Below are 22389 nucleotides of genomic sequence, written 5' to 3'. Positions count from 1 at the left end.
TCTCGACGAGCCCAACACAATCTGAAATCGTTTCGAGGCCAAAATGGCCCTCTGAATATCCCAACGACACATCTAGATCAAAAATCAAGCTTCACCAATAACACTACCTGCATACCCTTAGCATTCCATTGGGTTGAAATTTGAAACACAGTGATAATGGAGTCAATAATCCATTTGCAGTTCCATCTTTTTGAGCTGATACTTGGTAGAGGCAATGGTTTATGTCAATATTTTCATGGGCTAAGAGTAAGGGTGCAACAGGGGCCCAAAAAGCTTTGAGCCAGCCCGAAAATTTTTGGGTTTGGGCTGAGTGTTTCAGCCCGTGGCCAGGCTTGGGTTAGAAACACTAGCCTGAGGTCAGATTGGGCTGGGCTTCAGATTAAGATTTGAGCTAGGTCTAGTCCCAACGAGCCCAGTCTGACTCTAAGCAAGGGCCACGCAGCGATTCCCCTCCCTAAAATTATATACATGTTTCAGATTTACTCAGAGCCCAAACCTGGTCCACCCTGGCCCAAAATCCTTGGACCTTCAAAGCCCGGGCCCAGTTGTACCCCTAGCTTAGAGGGCTAGGGCTAGGGCTAGCCGGCTAGGTGTGGTTTTAGTGCATGGTATAGGAACGGGTATCGGTGACCCGTAAAACCGATACGATATCGGCCTAGATCAACTTTATCAGACACAAATGCCTTTGAATTTCCTTAAAAAACAAGTTTTCTGACCATTTTACCCCTTGTCCGTACCGTGCTATCAATATAGTATCGACATGATATCAATATTGGCGACTAGCATAACCGATACATATCGCCCGATACGATACCAATACTTGGAACCATGGGCTAAGGCTCTCGAATCGTTATCACCTCCAATTCCTACCCGCTCCAATTCCCTCCAATCCCTCACATAAGAGCGAAAATGACCACCTTATCCCCTGCCCGAACACACTACCCAAGATGGGGTAGGGTGGTCATTTCTACTCCTATGTAAGGGATTGGAGGGAATTGAAGCAGGCAGCGAATTGGAGGTAATAAAAATATTAGGGCTCTCTCTCTCTCTCTAAATCCACCTACACAATCAGACAATGAGGAGACAATCGGAGTGGAGTTGGCTTGAAGCTCAAGTTAGGTCGGCCATCATAATGACATGTGGCTTTGGGTCCAAAGTGAATATCATGAGCATTTGCATCCTAAAGTTCCTAACATCACCAAACACCAGTACTGTTTCCCAATCATTGGGCGTATAAAGGAATCTTAATGTCATTATTGAGACTACAATAGTGCACTAAACGCACTGGAACATCAATATATTTACCAAAAAGCCCTTCACCCCAGCTTATATGCTTTTTCATGCCAATTATTGCAGAAAAGGTGGGTAGTGGAGATCTGAGACCACACCCTTCAATCATTTTAACAACGTTGACATATCGAATATTCCCATGCATTTTACAAGTGATTCAGAAAGTAGTGGGGCCACAGGAGCATTTATGTCAAATAAATATTTGAGGAAATTAAATGAATTAACATAACTGCCCCACACATTTATGGCAATTAGACAGCAACCTTAAAAGGATGTTAGGACTTGGAGTAAAAAGTTAACAATTAAAGAGAAAGTGTCCAATTCCTTATAAGTTTTCACGTCATCGGGTTATTTACATTCGATGTGAGATTAATTATTCGTTTGTAGAATCCCAATAATCTCTTGTGGCTTAGATCGTATGAATCAAATATATTATTTTTAAAGAAAAGAGATCGTTGTCTGGATTTCTAGAACTTGCATGCACGTGTTGGCCAACGGGAGCGCACACACAAAGTATCGCCTTGGATGGGATTTTCATCTTTCCATAGGTGCTATACGATATGTTCGCACGTTTTTGTATCTAGGCATAGGAGTCACAGGAGCTACGCGACCAGGTGAGGAGTAGGAGCCTCAAAACCAAGACCACCTAGGAGCAAGGCTCTATTGCCCTATCCACCAACTAGCTGCGCTAGCAGCTGTCCTTTTTATGAATCAAATGTTTGGATTATCAATGGTTGAGACCGAATGATTAGAGGGATAAGTCCATTTTTAAAAGATTTCACTCCAAGTTTTGTAGCCACTTTGTAGTGTTGGTGAATAATGCTAGTAAGGCAAGAAGGCAGGTTGAACCGAGGACCTACTCCATCTGGCCCTAATTAATGAATGGGAGATGGTATATATATGCTATGACCCTTTGAGATCAGGGTCAGATTGGGTGTTTTAAAAAGCTGACCCTGCTTTTTGCTTCTGAAATATCTGAGTTCCATGCTTCATGCATGAACAAAAACTAAAGGTAGGGTTTGGTTTTGGACCTTGGTACACTCCCACTCTTTTTTTCTTTTGCTCATGCATCATCACTGAGTAGTCCAAAGGCTGTTATTTGATTTATCCCCTCAACCATATGGTTCTAAGTATCGGTATTGTATCGTCTGGGGGTGATACGTATTGATTTTGCTAGTCATCGATATCGATATCGTGCCAATACCGTATCAATAGTACGGTATGAAAAACTGGTAAAATGGTCAAAAAACTTATTTTGTAAGAAAATTCAGGGATATTCTTGTCCGATACAACCGATTCACACCGATACCGTATTGATATCATATCAGTTTTACATGTTGCCGATACCCTTTCCGATACCATGCACTAAAAGCATGCCCTCAACCAACAAAAAGGGTTATCTTACCATATAAAGTAATTAAAAGAGAGCAACCATATAAACATCAGTTCTTAAGAAAATACACATTTTTTTTTCTGATGACCCAAGCAACACATCTTTTAGTGGGCAAAAAAGTGATTCTTCTCTCAGAATTTTTTTTTTTGGTAAGAGTTCTTATCTCAGATTTGTGCATACAAAGTTTCTTAATCTACGTGTTGGTGGGAACTGGGCGATACCTAATTCTCAAAAAGTTAAAGAGAAATCTTACCATATAAAGTGACTACTTAAAAGAGAGAGACAACATAACCCTCAGTTCTCAAGAAAATACACATCTTTCTTTCTCTTTTTTGGTAAACCCGTCCTACACATCTTTTTAGTGGGCCAAAAAAGTGATCCATATCTTAGATGTTCATGCAAGAGTTTTCTCACACTACAAGTTGGTGGGAAGTGGGATGTACCTAATTCTCAATAGGTAAAGTGGAAAGCACTAAAAGCAATCCAAAAATAAAAAAGTGAAAGAGAATGCCACCTGGTCGTGTAGTGTACGATGTCCTTGTGTCCTAACACATGGGCATGCGAAATGACTGTCGTATTTCCTTGAACCCTAGAAATGACCAAGGGTGCGGTGGTTATTTCGTGCACCCCTGTATCAGGTCGTAGGAGCTGTGTCTAGCGTGACCAACTGACATTCTTTCTCTCATAAAGAAATAAGAAGAAAAGTTTTTGTTAGAACAAATACCAAACAAAACACGAATAGAAACGAAAACAGAGCAAGAAGACATAAATATGTTATGTGGTTCACACACCAATATGGAATGCTACATCCACTGGCGAAGTTGAAGTTGTTTCACTATGTAAATCGGAGAAAATTACAACAGAGATCTCTCAAGAACACCCGAGTCGAATTGTATCGGAGGCAAAGCCCCTGCACCTCCAATGAGATCAATGATGGGCTCTGGCTAGGCCCTCTGCTACCATCACAGATCTCAAAAAAAATTCCATTTGGGTCAATACAAAAAATGTCAGAGTGGGTCATTCTTCAAAACAGGTACAAGAATTCAGGACATACATAACAGTTCTCTGTGGGGGGAGGGGGAGAGTGTACCACCCATGTTTAGACACAGAGAGGGTAAAATGACCTGACTGCCCCATTAAAAGTTGAAATCCCATCCCCATGATGCTAACATGCGTGCTATCATTGCCCCTTGTGCGCATGAGGCCACGCTACCCCACACCAAGCTGCATGGCCCCTGCACAAGCGTAGGGGCCAATGTGAGCACAAAGAGGTATCAATATGGGTGAGATTTTTTCAATTGAAGGAAGTGGGGCGTCATTTTACATGGTCCTATGTCTGTACACAGGCATGTATCTTGGCAATGATCTTTTATCCAAATAAAAAATAATATATGATTAATAAAATTATAAAAGAAAATTTTTATGCTGAATTTCATCATTTTAATAATTCAATTGTGTTTGATGTAAACCCAGCCCTTGATCAAACTAAAGTATTTTAGAGGATGTTAGGGTTTGTGTGTTAAATAGTTTTTTGCCACCCTCTTTACTCATGATAAGCATATTGTTCCAGTTTTGGAAAGACTAGTTCTTATCATAATATAACACATTTGCACATCAGGACTGCATTTGTTTTGTGTGATAGGTTTTAGGGTTCAACTCTTTACCATCTTTACTCCTGGTGGGGGCAGTTATTATAGTTAAGTTAGTTACATATTTATTAGTTCATGAAGCAGCTCCACTATCTGCAAACACTCTTAAATCTTAATTATGAGAGAGTGCACTGCATTAACTGAATCATTGGTTTCTTTCTAGTTAGATTACTCCACTTGTTTCCATGGCCATGGGAACAAGAATTCAATCTTAAATTGGGTATTGAATGATTATGCATGAGGAGTGGACACCAGGTTTTAATAGGATAATTAATTATTAAATTAATTAATCATCTCGTTTCTTAGTAGAAGTTTCGGCAATTTATCGGTATTATTGAAAAGGAGGATCATAATTAAAATTTAATATCATAAGGTGTTGTTAAATCTTAGTACAAGTGAGAAATTTGACACTAATTATTACTTAATAGTATTTATTAGATCTTAAGAAAAAAAATTTGGATGCATTTTATCAGATGATGAGAATAAGACGATAAGTCGTGGAGATATTCATTTAAACGGAGGTTCCATATCTTCGCCTCCGTCTCCTTGCTTTTTTCAATTCATCCCATTTCTCTCTTCTGCGAAAAACTACTGCTCTCAATAGAGTGAGAGAGAGAGAGAGAGAGAGAGAGATTTGGGGTATTCATGCTGGTGTTTGGCTGCATTTGAAGACGAATGTGGTGAGTATGGAGGCGGAGAAGCTCACATGAGATCGGCAGCTTGATCAGTGATGTGGGAAGTGTTGAAGGGGCTGTGATTTATGATTTATCGTTGAAGATGATCAGTGTTGGGAACGGAGAAGAAGGGGTCCCACCTTCTCTCGAGTGGAAATTCTCTCAGGTTTTTGGAGAACGAGCGGCTGGGGAGGAAGTTCAGGAAGGTGCGTATGGGCATTCATCTATGTGATTTAGTTTGTTGGTTCTGTAATTTAGCTAAACTTTGATGTTCAAGAAATGGGTTTTCTCTGTTTTGAGATTTAAGTGTTGCATCTTCTTTCATTTGATTAATCTGTACCTTTGGGTTCTCTTTTATCCTCAGTGCTTAAGGTATCCCTACTGAATTCGTTCTTTTTGAAGTGGAGTTTTTGCGGCTCTTATTTCTGTTTCTCTGAGAGTTCATTTAAGTTTCGAATTGCTGAATTATTGCATCCGAGGAGCTTCTTATCGGAGTTACCCTTTTTTTTCCCCCATTAATCAGATTTGGGTGGTTTATTTTAATCTTGGCTTTGCATGGCTTGCAAATTCGTAAATTTCTCATTCAGTCATTCTTCTTTTTTTTCTTTTTTTCTTTTTCTCACTAACAAATTTCAAACTGGGTCGACATCACCTAGGAATTATAGATTTCATTGCAAGTATTCTTTTAATTTTCAGGCCAGCTTTGTAGCGAAAAGAAATTCAGACTAGCAACTCTACTTCTATTCGTGTCATTTGTTTGAATCTTTAGATGGTCTAGTCATTTCTGAATTGCAGCTATATGTGTTACCTCTGGCATCCAAAAACTGGGAAGTTGCTGTAACAATGGAAGTTACTTTTAAATATTTTTTTCTGTCTAAGCTGAATAATTATGGACATGATGAAGGATAGGGGTTAGCCAACTTCCAACTTCTACTCACTAAGTGATATTCTGACATTATGCCATTACTGTCTATTGAAGTCTTATCTGCTGTTAGCTCATTAGCACACATATTTTTTGTGACTTTCATTCAAGCATTTTTTGGGATTAAAAATTTTCCTTTTGACACGTCCAATTTAATTAACTAGTACTCCTCTTCGCCGGTGCATTTTTTAGTTTTTGTTGCATAAAGTGAACATGAAAATACATGTATGAGAAATGGAGGTTTTGCTAAAGCTCAGTATTTATCCTCCTGCTAGTAAAAAAAAGGTATTTTACCTTCTATTTAGGTTGTCTATTAACTTATGGTAATATTCAAGGTCACTCGCCACTGAGACATGTAGAAAGGATTAAGATCATGATAGGAACTATTTACATAACATATTGTGTTATTCAAATTTTTGTTCAAGCTTATGATGGCCTATTTTGGTTTAAACTTTAGGTTAACAGGGAAATGTTACCTATATTAGTTATGCATTGCTGCTTTCTTGTCTCTGAGGTCACTAATGCTATATGAGACTTCAGGTCACATTGATCAGTAGAGTTCTGCTGTTGACTTTCTATTCCATTTGCAGTTGACATTATCTCTGCCATTGAATTTGACAAAAGCGGTGAACATCTTGCTACTGGTGACCGTGGAGGAAGGGTTGTGCTATTTGAAAGGATAGATGGGAAAGACGTAAGCATGTCCTCTTCTGTGACAAATTTAGTCCCCATTACCATAGATAATGGTTAGTGTTCATTGATAAAAGTTTGCTACATGCAGTGTACCTTACGGAAGGATCAGGAGAAAAGGGATTATCCTGCTTCTTTGCATCCTGAATTTCGCTACCAGACAGAATTCCAAAGCCACGAACCGGAGGTATTGCTATAATTTGATTGTGATTAAAAATGATGTCCATAACGGTGTTGCATGTAGCCATGTACTGAACTTAAAATCACCTTTCTGTAGTTTGACTACCTCAAGAGTTTGGAAATAGAGGAGAAAATTAATAAAGTGCGATGGTGTCAGACAGCCAATGGTGCACTTTTCCTTCTATCAACCAATGATAAAACAGTAAAGTATTGGAAGGTGAGTGAGCTCTTCATATGTATATGCTCAAAGTAGTCAGTTTCATAAGAAAATTTTGATGTTCCTTAATATCTCTCTCAAGTCAGAAAAGTTTATGCAATTATGGAATTTCACGTAAGAGCCATTTTTTTTTTGGGGGGTGGGGGGAGGGGGGGTTGGTTATCATCTGAAATTGAATTATTATGCTGCTGTAAATAAGAAATTTCTGCTCTAATTTTGTATGAAATCCTAGAATTCATTGAGCTATAACTCTTAAGGCTAGACCCAGCTTCTTTCTTTGCCCCTGACAAACGGACAACATTATCTACTAAGACCAGAACTAGTTTACTTAGTAGATGGATTTATTAAGTTTGCCCCAAATAACCCATATTGACCCTGGGGCTTGTTCTTCTACATGTAGTGGTCTATTGGATGGTTGGGTTTGAAACACCCTCATCCAATCAGTTTTGCTGCTCCATTTAGTTAAGTATCAATGAACTAAGAATGGGACTAAAAATAATTTGCATGTATGTGAATTTGGGTTAGGGCAAATAGGTGATAGGATGAGGGAAAGTTGACTGTGATCGGTTGGACATGTGAAACAAAGAGTAATGACTGCACTTGTGATTACTGAGAGAACATCAACAGGGCATGAGTTGTTATGGTGAAAAAATATCCGTAAATAAAAGAGATACATAAGATACTGCACTTGTGATTAGTTGATGATGTTTTGTTGGTTTGATTTGTACTAAATTTGTGTGCCTAGTCGGTTTGTTACTCTCATACAATGAATGGCATAGTTTTCAGGACAGCTATTGAAGAATTAGAACCTTACTATATCATACCTTTCATAAATAATCTTGTAAATGCTTGTGCTTGTAGAGAACATTACCTTCTTGTGTATGTATATATATATATATATATATATATATATATATCTTTTGGTGGGTCATTTCAGAAACTTTCCATTATAGGAACACCTGTGCATATGTATGGTATTCCTGCACTTATTGTACTTATCTTGTGCTTGTGCAACTGTTGGACAGGTCCAAGAGAAGAAAATAAAGAAGATATGTGACATGAATTTAGATTCTTCAGCATCAGCAAGAAATGGAAAACTTTCTGGCTCGATTGGAGTGGCAACTGACTTTGTATTTCCCCCTGGAGGATTCCCGTCTCTTCATTTACCAGTGGTAGTTTTGATCAACACTGACTTACTGATTTGAGAATTTTCCCCCATTTTCTATCCTTTTGATCAAATTACAAATTTTGTGTAAAGACTAAAAGACTTTAACCTCCAAAGAGGAAAATGGTGGACAACACCACCCCAAGGACTGCAGCATCAGTACAATTTAGAAATCAAAGTAACTCAAAGTTACATTACAGATTATGTCTCATAATGGAATGTATCCTCAAAACAGATCTGAGGCATTGCATGCTTCTGTGCTTTACTAAATTCTTGCTGCCTCAGAGTTCATCCAGGACGTTTTTGATATAATTTGTCAGATGAGATGAGAAACTTACAGTTGAGACAAACTATATGTTTTGTTAGTACTCAGTCTTCCTAATGATATTCCCTCATGACCTATTTGATTCTGTATTCTTCTTCCCGAAAAAAGCTTTGCCATTTTTTTTGGGCTTATCCTTCTATAAATCTTGTGTGAACATTAGATTGTGCTTTAGGTTTTGCATAATGTGCATATAAAAAGTTCCTATTTTGGCAAAAATAAGTTAGAGAATTTTTTTCTTTTAGACAAGAAGATAAAGGATCGATACAACATCCTTCCAAGTTTGAGAGGAGAACCCAAAAGGGAAAAAGCAAAGGGAAGACCAAATATAGTTCCATAACTCCACCTCCAAAAACCGAAGAACAAAAGTACAAAGCCAAACATGGCCAGTTCCAGGATGCCCTAGTACAGCACTCCCAACACCTCGCCACTGCCAGCAACAGGCTCAAAGAGCAGAACACCTGCCGTCTACCTTATAGAGCATATAAGTATGGCCCTTGAACCAAAAACAGCACCAGTTATATGGAAGATAGCCCCCAAACAGTTTGTAAACTGATCTGCTCCTTACTCAAGAAGAAAAAAGAAAAAAATAAAATGTCAGCATTTTGAGGGCTGCTAACCCTACAGTTTAGCCCTCAGCCTTTAACCATTGTCATGTAACTCCTTCTTGCCTACTACATTTGTAAAGTGAACTGATCCCTCTTAACCAGCACATGAATCTTAATTAGGGCTCGAACCCCAGACAGTTTGATAGCTAATGGAGAAATGAGACCACAGAAGTTAATGTGGTTCAGAGGGTCATAAGTTGATAGGACAGTTGTTCTTGTTTATTCTGAATGGTTTGTTGACTACAATAGCATCTATTACATGCTTATGCTTTCTATATTGTCTACTTTGTTAATATAGTTAATTTTTATTAGAAAAATTTGTTGTTACCTGGAAGTCCATTAGGTGGATCCAGATTTCTGGGAGATGTATTAATTTTTTGGGACAATCTTTCCTGTAACCTAAATTTTTAAGTTTGTATGAATCCGGGTGTGAGAAATAAATTTGCCATATGACATATATTCCCGGAATATTGTAGATTTTACATTATGTCATTTGTTTAAGGCATCATACACAGTTTTAGTTCTTGTGGTTTCAACATGGTGAAAATGTGTGTTTTTTGCTCCCATGAATTTATTTGAATCTTGAATTGTTTGTCGATCTTCCTTTCCTTCCTTCATTTTGATCCCTTTTCTGTCTATTGGTTGTTTAACATTGTCTGAACTTTTGCCAAATGGCCAGTATCAATTTTTCTTCCTTTTTTTTTTTTTGGGGGGAGGTGAGGGAATGAGAACTTTAATTGTTCAGTTCCTTGGACATGTCCTTTGATGTAAGAGGAGCTCAAAACTTAAAACAGAATTTTGAATTGTTTTTTTCTATGCAGATTGTTGGCCATGAGACAAACCTTGTTCCTAGATGTCGAAGAATATATGCTCATGCACATGACTACCACATTAATTCCATTTCAAATAACAGGTGATTGAGACTCTTAAAATATATGTTCCATTTAAAATAGCGGTGATGATTTTTTTCTCTCTCTATCGTGGTGGTATGACATAATATTAATGCCTTTTTTTGGATAACAATATTATTTGCTTTTTCTGTATGCATATCAGTGGCTGAATGAGGATGCATGCCATTTTGTAGATATGCCTGGAACTTAGTATGGATTGGTGCTGTTATATTTCTTTTAGATAATAGATTATTATATTATGGTATGTATTGTTCTGCTTGAGGAACTATGCAGATCTTCACCTAGAATCTAAGTTGTTGTTGGTGAGGATTTTGATGGTCGAGGTTTTTGCTAAAGGCTATGTATTACGGTATCTGCTTTCAAATCCAACTGGTTATCTGTTATTTTGATAAATTTCCAACTGGTTATCCGTTCTGGAAGAGTAGAATAATTGTGTGCAGCTGGGTTTTTAGTATACCTGTAAATGACATATATCATCATGTGAGGGAGAAAAATCAGTATGTATTACTCAAAAAGTGAAATGAAATGAATTTTTGTTTTTGCCAATGAAATAGGGAAAATAGAGAACATAGTAGATTTTCATTAATGCGCAGTTTATTTTGATCTTTAGAAATAGGGTCTTTCTAGGCATCACTATGCCTAGTGAAGCCTAATACTTCACTATTTGCCACTTGGCAATACTTGGATTACTCCATGTGATAGAGGACCTTACTTCTATCTTAGTGGTCAAAATTTAGCCCAAAGTAAGTAAGGAAAGTGGCTCAAACTCTGATTCGAAGTTTTAATAAAATTACATAAATGACATCAGACGGAAATTGATATAAAATACAAAATGATATCTTTTTTAATTTTAGCCACTTCCTTTACTAATTTTAAGCTGAAATTATACCAATGAGATGCTGCATGGTACTCACGCACAAAGATTACCCATGAACTGCCAAGTGGCAAATAGTGAAGCGTTATACTTCATGAGGTATAGTGACATCTAGATTTTCCCTTAGAAATATAACTTCTTTTGGTGTTGGTTAGTAACAATAGATTTATTTTTGTTGTTGTCAATAATTTTATTTTTTATGTTAAACATACTTCAACTGTACAGCTATTGCAATGAGTAATCCAGCATTCATTATTTACTGATTCACTTTTAAATGGCATATTTTAGATTTTATTGTTCTTCCTGTTACATATTAAAAGGTTATGTTACCAGAAGTCTAAAAGACGATGATTGAATGATGAACTTGATGATCTGAACTTAGTTCATGTGTTTATAGGAAACTAGTTAAGAAAATAAAACTGTGAAAAGCAAAAAAGACACGCACAAATCGAACTCAGAAATGAATTTCCCCTTGAGTGTTTCGTAAAGACTTGTTTTGATTTGAAAAAATTGAGACATTCTGAGGTACTGTGCTAGTCAACCTTGAAGACAGTTTTTATGCTCTTACCCTCTATCATTGCAGAAGTCATATGTTGTGTGATATCTATGACAACTGGAGGCATAGTACATAGCAATGGATGATGATAAAAACTGAGCCTCTGCTTTCTATTTTACATGGTATGATATTTTAGGATACACACTGATATTTTAAGCCACAATTGTAATTTATTGGCTGATGTAAATTTCAATGCATAGTGAGATTGACATGGATAAAGAAATCTGTTACTCAATTCAACTAGGACTTAACCTAATTACTTAAGGTATCTCTGATGCCTCTTCTTTATCGTACTGCATCCCTTCAATAAGAATATGTATTATTAAGGAAGATACGAATTGGTAATGTTTCTATCTTATTTTTTGATATTTGGTACATGACAGTTGAACTTTACTGAACAAAACATAACCAGGTATAAGTGATGCAGACAGAATATCCTTCCCCCACTCTCCCCAATTTTCTTCACCTTCGCATTCTGAGTCATTAGTTCTGGTGTCCTTAAGGAAGTGCTTTATGTACAAATTGGAGGCAGATAAGTAATTAACATATAATATGTAGTCCTTCAAATAAAAGCTGACTGAAATAGTCTGAGAAAAATTTGATGATAATTTCCATTACCCGTAATAATTTTTTTTCTTGATTAACTTCCATTTATTGTGACTTGTAATGTTGATGAGAAGGATCGCTTTGAAAATGATACGGGTTCTCAAACATAGAATAGCATTAAATGTTATAGAGTAGTTGATGATGGCTATCGAGCTTTGAGTAAATATGGAAGATAGTACTTGATACTATTGTTATTTGTAAGATATCTACTACTGTTATTATTGTTAAAAAGTTGTAGGTTTTTCTTCTTCTGCTGGTGGACTTTAACAAAGTACATCTAGGAGTGGACTTTAACAAAGTACATCTAGGAAGTCCATTATTATTTATTTGACATGGGAGAAGAAAAACTGTTTTTGATCCAGTTGATTAAAGGTAGTAGGAACTTTAGGGTAGAAAACAGTACTTTGTCATTTTTACTTCTCAGAGGGGATTTTAATGCACTGGTTCACATCTGCTATCATGCTCATGCAGCTTTGTTTTGGTTTAGTTATTCACGTCCCTTTTCTTTTCCTTCTCATGAAATAAACTATTCTCAGTGATGGGGAGACATTTATATCAGCAGATGATTTGCAAACTTTTGGTTTGGTTATTCACTCCCCTTTTCTTTTTCCTTCTCTTGAAATAAACTATTCTCAGTGATGGGGAGACATTTATATCAGCAGATGATTTGCGCATAAATTTGTGGAACCTAGAGATAAGTAATCAAAGTTTCAATATTGTTGATGTGAAGCCTGTGAACATGGAGGATCTCACTGGTATGATCTGTTTACTCTTACTCTAGTTTTTATGGATGATCTTGTGCTGCTATTTTTCTTTCAGCTTGGACCTAAAAAAAAGGGCATACCCAGTGCACGAGGCTCCCACCACTGCGGGGTCTGGGGAGGATCATAATGTACACAGCCTTACCCCTGTTTTCACAGAGGCTGGTTCCAGACTCAACCCATGACCACTTGGTCACAATGGAGCAACCTTTACCATTGCACCTAGGCCCACCCTCGTGGAAGAGTCTATCACGTAGTAGAGTTGTACTTGGAATAGCTCCTTGTGAGATGTAGAGTCCTAGTAGGGAAGAGGTTCCCTAAGCGTCCTCTTCTCGTGTTGAGTTTGATTAGGTTTGTACCTCTTTGGGATAGTCCTCCCTTTGGTATACCTCCAGTTACGATCTTTTAGTGATAGGATAATGTAGATCTTGCCGATGATGTCATGGTTGGACTCCGTGGCTTGCATGGTAGACTTGGCCTTTGGGGTGGCCTCTTGGGCTGCCGAACTGGTTCTGTCGCAGCCGGGCTTGAGCTGGCCTCCTCTTCGGGTCAGGACACGTGGTATCTCGGGATTGGTCCGTATATTTTTGATTTATCACAAGCAGTTTTACTACTAGAGTCGGTAAAGAAATATTAGAAATCTCTGCTCATTTCCCAAATACTTCTTTGTCAGAAACTAAGAAAACATGTGGCAAAGAATGTTGAAATATTTATTTTCATGATTTCTTGTGTTTCATTTCTTAACTATTGGTCCAGTATTTTCACCATTGTGATTGTAAACCATGTTTACATCATGTTTTGGAGTAATGGGGCTTCTGGTTTTGCTATTTCCTGCAATCCATAACTGACACTATCTTGTCAGTCAAGGTCAAAGTTAAATGTATGAGAAAAACCGGACAAGTTAACAAGCTGACCTTAATCTACAACTTAGATGATGATTTTATTTCAAATATTCTGCTTACTTATCTGCAATCAATTTTGGAATTGCTTATAAAATTGTTTGTTATCTCAGTTATATTATCTATTTGTTTGCAGAGGTTATAACGTCTGCCGAATTCCATCCTACCCAATGCCATACATTAGCATACAGCAGCTCGAAGGGCACAATACGCCTAATTGACATGAGACAATCAGCTTTATGTGACAGACATGCCAAACTGTAAGGCTATGTCAGAACAGTAATTGTTCAGGCCTATAATTGACTGTGGTTTCTGTATTTCATATTTTCATTTACCTGGTCTTGTCATTTTTTTACTTAGAAACAATTTCAGAACTCCTAATTACCTTTTCAGATTTGAGGAGCGTGACACATCTGGTTCACGGTCATTTTTTACGGAGATAATTGCATCGATATCAGATATTAAGTTTGGAAAAGATGGAAGACATATATTGAGTCGTGATTACATGACCCTGAAGGTTTCCTCTCTCATTAAATTGTCATGGAAAATAATCCAAAGTTTCTCTTTTCTTATTTTCTTTCTATATCTGAAAATTCTGTTCAGGAGTGAATTGTTATATTCTGGTGTCGTACCAGGGTTTATGATGTGCCTTTGGATGAGTGTCACAAAACTGTGTTCAGATGTGTTAGACTACGTTCTGTTAAATTGGTCTAGAAAAGTTGGGATGTGTTAGTTTCCGGGAGGGGGGGTGTGATTAATCTGTGTCAGCATGCATGCTCATTAGTCCAAATCCCATGCTTGTACTCAACAAGTTACCATGTACAACCTTAATAGGGTTGGCATGTGGACTCTGATTAAATAAGATTAATTTGGACCTGATCCCTGCCTGAGTTAATTATGACAGACAATTGGATCTAGGTCCATTCTGATTTCTGTAGTTGGTCCTGCAACGTTATTTATCCTACTGCATCCCTTCAATATGAATGACCCAGGAGTCTTTCTTCTGGCAAGTTGAGTGGTGACTGGTTGGCTTACCTCTCCTAATGTGTGATTAGTTTCAGCCCAGAGGATCTCTTTCTACTGCATTTTTTTAGAAAATTAGGATTTTCCATTACTAAAAATTATTTTCGATCCAAGTTGAACATTTGCTAAGTTACTAATGTTTTGGAATTACCTCATGTATCTAGTGTATAAATTATTCTAAATTACAAGTACACCAAAAATTAACTAAATAAAGGTTAAACCGGAAAATACCTGTAGAGAACTGATGAGAGAAGATATGGATGGCTGTGGGTTAACAACAAAAATGTTTGAAAAAGATCTGAATACACACATCCTCTGTACTGTGATGTCCCTTAAGTATTAGATGACTGCACCTTGATTTCCTTTCTATTTTTGCATTATCAGCTCTGATAGCTTTTGGTTGTCATTGCAGCTATGGGATTTAAACATGGAATCTTGCCCTGTTGCAACCTTCCAGGTCCATGAGTATCTAAGACCCAAGGTATGTCCTGTCTGCTTTTGGGATTTTGAACCTAATGGGACTTGGACTAATCATTGTTAAAGAGGCGCTCTTGTGCAGCTATGTGACCTGTATGAAAATGACTCCATCTTTGATAAATTTGAGTGCTGTTTAAGTGGAGACAGTCTCCATGTTGCCACTGGTTCCTATAGGTTTGGTTTCCCTCTGTATTCTATTTGGTATTGTAGTTTATCACCTGATTGTCAGACTTTCTTAAAGAAAATCATTCATCACTGCAGCAACCTTTTTCGCATTTTTGACTGCGATTCTGGCAGAAATGAGGCAACAACACTGGAAGCCAGCAAAAATCCTATGAGGTACTAGGAAGTTTTGAGTTTCAGTGCTAATTTCAAGGCTGCCTTTGGCATTGACAATCTTATGTACTTGTTCTGCTATTTACTCAAACTGTGTTGAAAACCTCTCTTGGGCTCATCCTGTAAGGGGAAGTTGCTGAAGTGATAAGCAGAAGCAGAACTGCATTAATTGAGCTCAAGTCCTTTGCTGACTAAATTAGACTTGAATTTTGTTTTATAAGCAAACTTGGATGGATACTTGCCTGTAATTGATTAGGCAAGAATTCGTCTAGAAGCGCTTATTGGTCTGCTATCCAAGGCCGACTGACTTCTAATCTTGTATTTTGAGAATTTGTTTTCCTGCAGCTGATTTATTTACTTCTGTTTTGATTTTATAGACGTCAGACTCAAACACCTTCAAAGCCCATAAGATCACTCACCAGCCTAGCACGCTCTCGTAGACGAGGTTTGTATTTGTTGCTTCCGAGACAGTTTAACTGTTTAAGTGCTCCCATTAATTGATTTCATTTTAATTTGGCTCTCTACAGTTGAGCTAAATACAGTTAGTGAGGGGTGAGACTACAGGAAAGATAAAGATGGAGTAAATATTGTCAATGCTAGTTCTGTATGTTGCAATGTTTTGAAGTTTTCTCTGGATTCACGTGTTCTCTATAAATGGCATAGGCATGCACATGGCATTGGTTGGTGATTGAGAAGACCGTTCTATGAAGTCACTTTAACAGATCACCTGCGCTAAAGTAGTGAACAGTATAGTTTCTCTGGATCCTCCTTATATATTCTCTGACCGCAACTAGGAAGATATTTATCTGAAGGTTCCAACTATTCTGTCCTTCGATGGATGAAATACTATATGTGGAATGCATCAAACAAAGCCTTCTGAAAATTTCTTCCCCAGGGAGATCCCATATAATTGAGATCATGGACTTCTCCTGCAGAAGTCAGAGATCATGGACTTCTCCTTTATAGAACAAGGATTTATTATCTACTAAAGGGCGTACCCAGTGCACGAGGCTCCCGCCACTGTGGGGTCTGGGGAGGGTCATAGTGTACGCAGACTTACCCTCACTTTTCAGAGAGGCTGTTTCCAGAGACTCAAACCCATGACCACTTGGTCACAATGCAGCGACCTTACAATTGCACCAAGGTCCACCCTCTAAGGATTTATTATCTACTAATAGTATATATTCATATGCATGGTGATGGGGTGTGGAACAAGGAACTCACAACAAAGCAGGTCCCACCTAGGTAACTGCATATGCCAGAACTTGATCATTCACAAATTTGAGTCCCTTTTGGGTTGTCAGAAAGATATGGCAAGCTTTTGAGTAAACCATCTATTGGATATCCCACATGGGATCAATTAGATGATTAGGCATCCCCTCTCCCCCTCCAACCACCACCCCCCCCCCCCCCCCCGGCGACTGGCATCTATTTTCACTTTTATTGTTGGATAAGTGGGTACACCACATATATGTTATAGTTGCCATCTGTTACATGTGAACCTTTCTATTTATGAATGTGAAATTAAATAGTTGGGCTATGAATTTGTTGGTGCTATTTGAAGTTTCCTATTTCATCATTAATTCTTAAATTTCTCAGCACTGGTCAAATGAAACATTGAAAAGAATAGGAACCAAAACTAGCCCTTGAACTTCTCCATACAAATGGCTGGCATTCAGGACATTTAACTAATCCTTGTATGCCCAGTTCTTGTCATTTTTGAATTGTATTCTATTTGTCATTTCTGAATGGTCTCTTCCTCTTTCTTGATAAACTCTGTTGTCTTCCCATCTGCTTCCTTGACTAAAATCTGAATCTCCACCAGGAGCTGAGAATCTGAATGTAGATGCAAATGGAGTAGCATACGATTTTTCAACTAAGATGCTCCACCTAGCATGGCATCCAACGTCCAATGCTCTTGCCTGTGCGGCTGCAAATAGCCTATACTTGTATTATGCCGAAGATATTCCTCAAAATGAAGCTGCCTCAAATCAGTAGTGAAAGGCCATGTTCGCTGTCAGTCACACGAGGTCCATTAGCACATGCAATCGGTATTATGTTTTGCAGGAAGCAGCCTGCTTTGCTCAATTCTTTTGTAGAAAGGATGAAAATTCTTTTCTTATTCTCCTTCTCTGTCCGGAATGGGGGGTGGGTATTTGGATTTGGATGGCTCAATATAGGAAATCGGCACAGGCATTGCTTCTTCTGTGGAGAGACAAGGGGAGCATGTTCTGGGAGTAAAAAACCTTTTTCAAGGAATCATAACCAAAAGTAAGTTGAGATTGTATTTTTTGTTACATGATCAATACAGTTTGTAGTCAGCGGTGTCTTGAGTGGTTAACTTTGTAAATGAAGCAGAGGAACATGAGTTAACCAATTCCTTGTAACATTCATCTCATACATTCATATATATATTTTTTATTTCCTTCCAAGAAAGATTTGGAACAAATGGTAGTGTCCCATCCTTTACTTATACTTTTGGTAGGGAAAGATAGACCAATACTTGTTCTATTTTAATTGCAGCAGCCTTCTTTTCCCCCATGAACCAAAAGTTATCTTTCCAATTTAATTGGTAATTTTGTTTTGAGGGAAGGGGTTGCAGTAGCATATTTGATGTTCAAATTATAGCCTTAGGTAGGGTCCACCAAACCCTATCCATGAGTAAAAATTTTCATCTAAATGAACTCTAATGTGGCAAAAATCATGGTCTAAGTTTGGCTAAAAAATCAAAATAGGAAGGAAAAGAAGTATAACAGTTTAATGGCATATTCTATTCTCTTGCATCTTTGCTAAACACATCTGGGCGGCTGGCTGGCTCATTAGGATTAGAAACAAAGCTGTTATCATCTGTGATAGTTATGTTGAAGCGGATACTGTCACGTACATCTGGCTGTGCTGCAACCTTGTTTTTCAATTCTAAATTTCATTTGGTCTCTTTGAGTTGTGGTGTTTCATGAGACTTGCTAGTATCGAAGGCCCAAAGTATCTTGCAGGGTTTGCTCGGCGTTTTGGAAGAAGGAATCTAAAAGACAGACAGAAGTCTTCATCTATATATCCAAGATTGATATTGTAATCTTAATGTTACGTTTGTTTAACTTCTCAAACTGTTTCTGTTGCTACTAAGGCTACATTACTGGGTAGTCTTAATCTGACTCTTACTATGGATGTAGAAGCCTTTTTATTTGTTTACCAAAAAAAAAAATGGAAGCCTTTCTATTTAAGTAATTTTTTTTATTCAATTAAAAAATTCATTTACACAGATGATAATGAAGATCAAAATGATATGTTTTTGCATGTTAATGTAGAATAGAGTTCTTCTCTCTCTACGACTTGAAGACGAGAGTATTCGTATCTTTAAACAAGGGTCCTTCAAGTGATGATAATGTTTCTCGATAGTATTATATATCATCTCAATGGCCAAATTTTAGTCCAAAGTAAGTAAGGAAAATTGTTCAAACTCTTATTCAAAGTTTTAGTAAAATTACCAAAATACCATCAAATGGCGATTGATGAATATAAAATAAAAAATGATTCTTTTGTTAGTTTTAGCTATGTACTTCCTCTACTCCTTTTAAATTGATATTGCACTAATTATGAGATGTTTGCTTGATCCTCTATCACATGGACTAACCTATTTACTGTCATGTAACAAATAATGAAGCTTTATACTTCACTAAGGGAACATGGGTAATTTAGAGATTTAGAATTAATAGAAAATAAAGAGAGATGAAAGTTTTTTTTTCTAGAGGAATCAGAAAAGAAACTTTTGAGTAGAGAAGTTTGAATAAATGCAAGTTAAGTATAAGTGAGTGATAGAAATTTCACCTTTTTCTTATCGCGTTCATCGATCTCAAACATTACTCAAAAAATTTAACCAAGTGAAGGGCTTGTATTTCCACATGGATCACTCATTACCATGTGCATGCCCCCCCCCCCCCCTATGTACACCTAGGGTTTTTTCAATGGTTCTTGATCTAAACAGTTGGTGATTTTTCATAACACTAAAATGACATGGAAAAATCAAATTGTCCTGAAAATAGATACATGCATGGTTAGATGATGATGTGAACGGATTTGATACCTAGAATTTGGAAACATGAAAAAGTGGTGTACTTGGTTCTTCATTTCTTGACCTGCCATTGTATAGAATCTGGACAATATTAAGGCAACCAATTGCCACCACCCTAACACCCCTCTCCTCCCCCTCCCATAAAAAATAAAGGGAAGAAGAGTCTGTCCATGAGTGTAGCTCCTGCGTCCAGACACATGATGGCATAAAATGACCACTTCGTCCCATGAAAAGCAAAAAATCCCACTCTTGTTGATGCATTCTCATGAATTCCCATTGGCACAGGGGCCATGCTCTCGAACAGAAAACTCTTCCCCAAAAATAAAATAAAAAAAGAAAAAATATCCGAAGACAACTTACTTTAGGGTTTTAGAGTTGTTACCCGGGTTCTGGGCCAACGCAAGGAGATCAAAAGGTGTTCCAGCAGAAATAAAGGGTAGTCTTAAATTAAGATTCATTACAAAATGAAGACTAAGGTAATTAAGGTATGAATATTGCAAAGAAGAAAGAGGGGGCAGAACCTCTGATATATGGTCTTACCAAAGACCATCAACAGTTATGAGTATAGAGTACCACGAACCATATTCAGAAAGAGCCCCAGCACACAAGAGCTCAGGGGTTAATAAATCAAGATCTCTACCTAAATTAAGTGGTTGATTTGATTTGTACTAAGATAGATGCTAGAATTAATTGTTCTTGTTCTGCTGGGAATCCATAATTTGCCAATAGACTTATCACTTCTTACTAAATAAAAATTAAATGCAAAACCATATCAATTTCCGGCTGTTTTGGACTCTCATGATCCAAACTGAGCCTTAATGTTTACTTCTTCTTGTTATAAAATGAGTACATGAAGTAAGTTTTGTTTATGTGCCTTGATATTGATTTTTTCCCCGAAAGGGTCTAATTTCTCTTTGTACTTTGCTTGATTGCTTTGATCTTCACGTAAGGCAAGATATCTCTCCAAATAATAATAATAATAGGAAAATTTATTTTCAATTGAAACTGAAAGGAAAGATTTTGATTGTTGGGGTTTGATGACTTCTATCCGTCGTTTGCATAAGAGTGTTGATTCCAAAGGGCCATTAAGAGGCCGTAGGTTATATGGGTATTTTGGTAAAATTCATGTATAAGAGCTATAATTCTATTCTCCATCGAGTTGAAACGGATCTCATCTCACTGTAGTATAGGCAATCTTGCCAAACCACATAAATCTTTGTACGTGATTCTGTGATTGTTATTTATGATTTCCAATTTTTTTTTTGCATCGTTTTTCTACATTTGATTTTCAATTTTCCTTTTTGACATATTTTACCATGAGAGGAGATGATCATTGGGAAAAAGAACTCCATTTTCTGTAATCAGAAATGCTAGCACTAGAATTTGTAGGGTACAAAATCTACAAAATTCTTTCTCCTGAAGTCCTGAGGTCCATAATAAGTCTTAGTGCTATAGCATTTCCAAAAAAAAGGATGAAAGCTGATGCACAAGGTGGAGACAACTGATGTATGACCTTCTAGTACTAGCCATACCTTGAGGAATGATCATGCAAATGTCTAGAGCAAGATATGACCTTTAAATAAGGGAATAGAAATAAGAAAAAGAAGTAATAAGGCCTCTCAAAATTGGTGATAGAAGTCATAGAACATAAAATGTTTTTAGAATGCTATAAATATGTGTTTTGATTAAGCCAGTTTTTGGTATGCATTTTAAATCGATTTCGCATTTTCGGATGATACATATAGTTGTTTCTTTTTTTTCCCGAGAATGCAAAATCGACCTAACTAGAATGCATATCAAACACAGCCTAACTCATCCATTCCAATCTTATATGAAGGCAGCTTATAAGTTAATTTGAAGCTAAGGTATTGTTTTCTAACAAAGCCCACATATTTCTAAGGGTTGGAGGAGATTAAATTAATCAATTGATTAACACCTAAAAAAGAAATTATTTTTCTTTAATCTTCCCTTCTAAGGAAAACCCTAGTCAAATTTGCAAGAAAATTTGATTGATATGGAGAAGAATTTTAGTATGTAATGAGGGAGACCATCTGTAAAGTCAACCTTATCTTGTTACATGTTAACCCTACAGTGAAATCAGAGAGAGAAAGAGAGAGAGAGATCCTCGAGATATTCGAGCTTGTGAAACCCAAATATAATGTAAATAAATAGCTTTGTATGTGTTTCAGAACTGAAAGGAAGAATTTATATAATTTCGAGTTTCAATGAAAGCATGCAACATCAGATGGATGCAAACCCTCTCTCTCTCTCTCTAGTATGAGGGCTTTAAAGGCTGCAAAGGAACCCTTCTGGGACTGTAAAAAATCGAATCAAGTTGATGGTTTTGGCAGTGCTTTCTAAAGGCTGCTTTTACTACTTAATCACCATTTTATTCTTTATAACATTATGAAGAAGGGAATCTCTCTGTGTAATGTGTACTACTCTACCCACCACCACCATTACTTCTTCTTCTTCTTCTTCTTCTTCTTCTATGTTAACCCAAAACCCTACAAGCTAGCTTCAACTGAAGAAACTAATAAAACCCCAAATCCACCATTACTTCTTCTTCTTCATATATCTAAATAAAAGCTGAAATGAAACAGTAGAAAGTACTCCAAGCTTATATTCCCAAAACCTGACACAGCATTTGCCACCGAAAGGTATTTGAAAAAGGAAAAAGAATCTAACTTTAAACACTGTAAAGAGTTTCAAATTAGTAGTAGAGACTTCAATGTGTGACAACATTGTTTTTTTTTTTTTTTTGCAT

The 22389-nt window shown here is 37.1% G+C and overlaps 1 protein-coding gene across 2 annotated transcripts; it reads left to right on the top strand.

The window, feature by feature from the left end:
* Window positions 1-4889: 4889 nt before the first annotated feature.
* Window positions 4890-17981, top strand: LOC122659439 (serine/threonine protein phosphatase 2A 55 kDa regulatory subunit B beta isoform-like). Of its 2 annotated transcripts, none has more exons than XM_043854549.1 (14): window positions 4890-5212; window positions 6519-6622; window positions 6710-6805; window positions 6896-7015; window positions 8041-8187; window positions 9932-10023; window positions 12694-12812; window positions 13854-13977; window positions 14111-14234; window positions 15153-15221; window positions 15300-15391; window positions 15479-15556; window positions 15931-15998; window positions 17379-17981. In XM_043854549.1, exons 1-14 carry the CDS (start codon window positions 5110-5112, stop codon window positions 17549-17551), a joined length of 1509 nt encoding a protein of 502 aa, XP_043710484.1. In that variant the 5' UTR covers window positions 4890-5109; the 3' UTR covers window positions 17552-17981. The 2 variants fall into 2 exon arrangements, with proteins under 2 accessions (XP_043710484.1, XP_043710483.1); XM_043854548.1 differs by having other exon boundaries at window positions 8041-8190.
* Window positions 17982-22389: the final 4408 nt, after the last annotated feature.

This window comes from Telopea speciosissima, chromosome 4 (genome assembly GCF_018873765.1).
Source record: "Telopea speciosissima isolate NSW1024214 ecotype Mountain lineage chromosome 4, Tspe_v1, whole genome shotgun sequence".
In the NCBI taxonomy this organism is placed as follows: domain Eukaryota; kingdom Viridiplantae; phylum Streptophyta; class Magnoliopsida; order Proteales; family Proteaceae; genus Telopea; species Telopea speciosissima.
The sequence above is the reverse complement of the archived record's forward strand: the minus strand, read 5'-3'. Positions and strand labels throughout refer to the sequence as shown.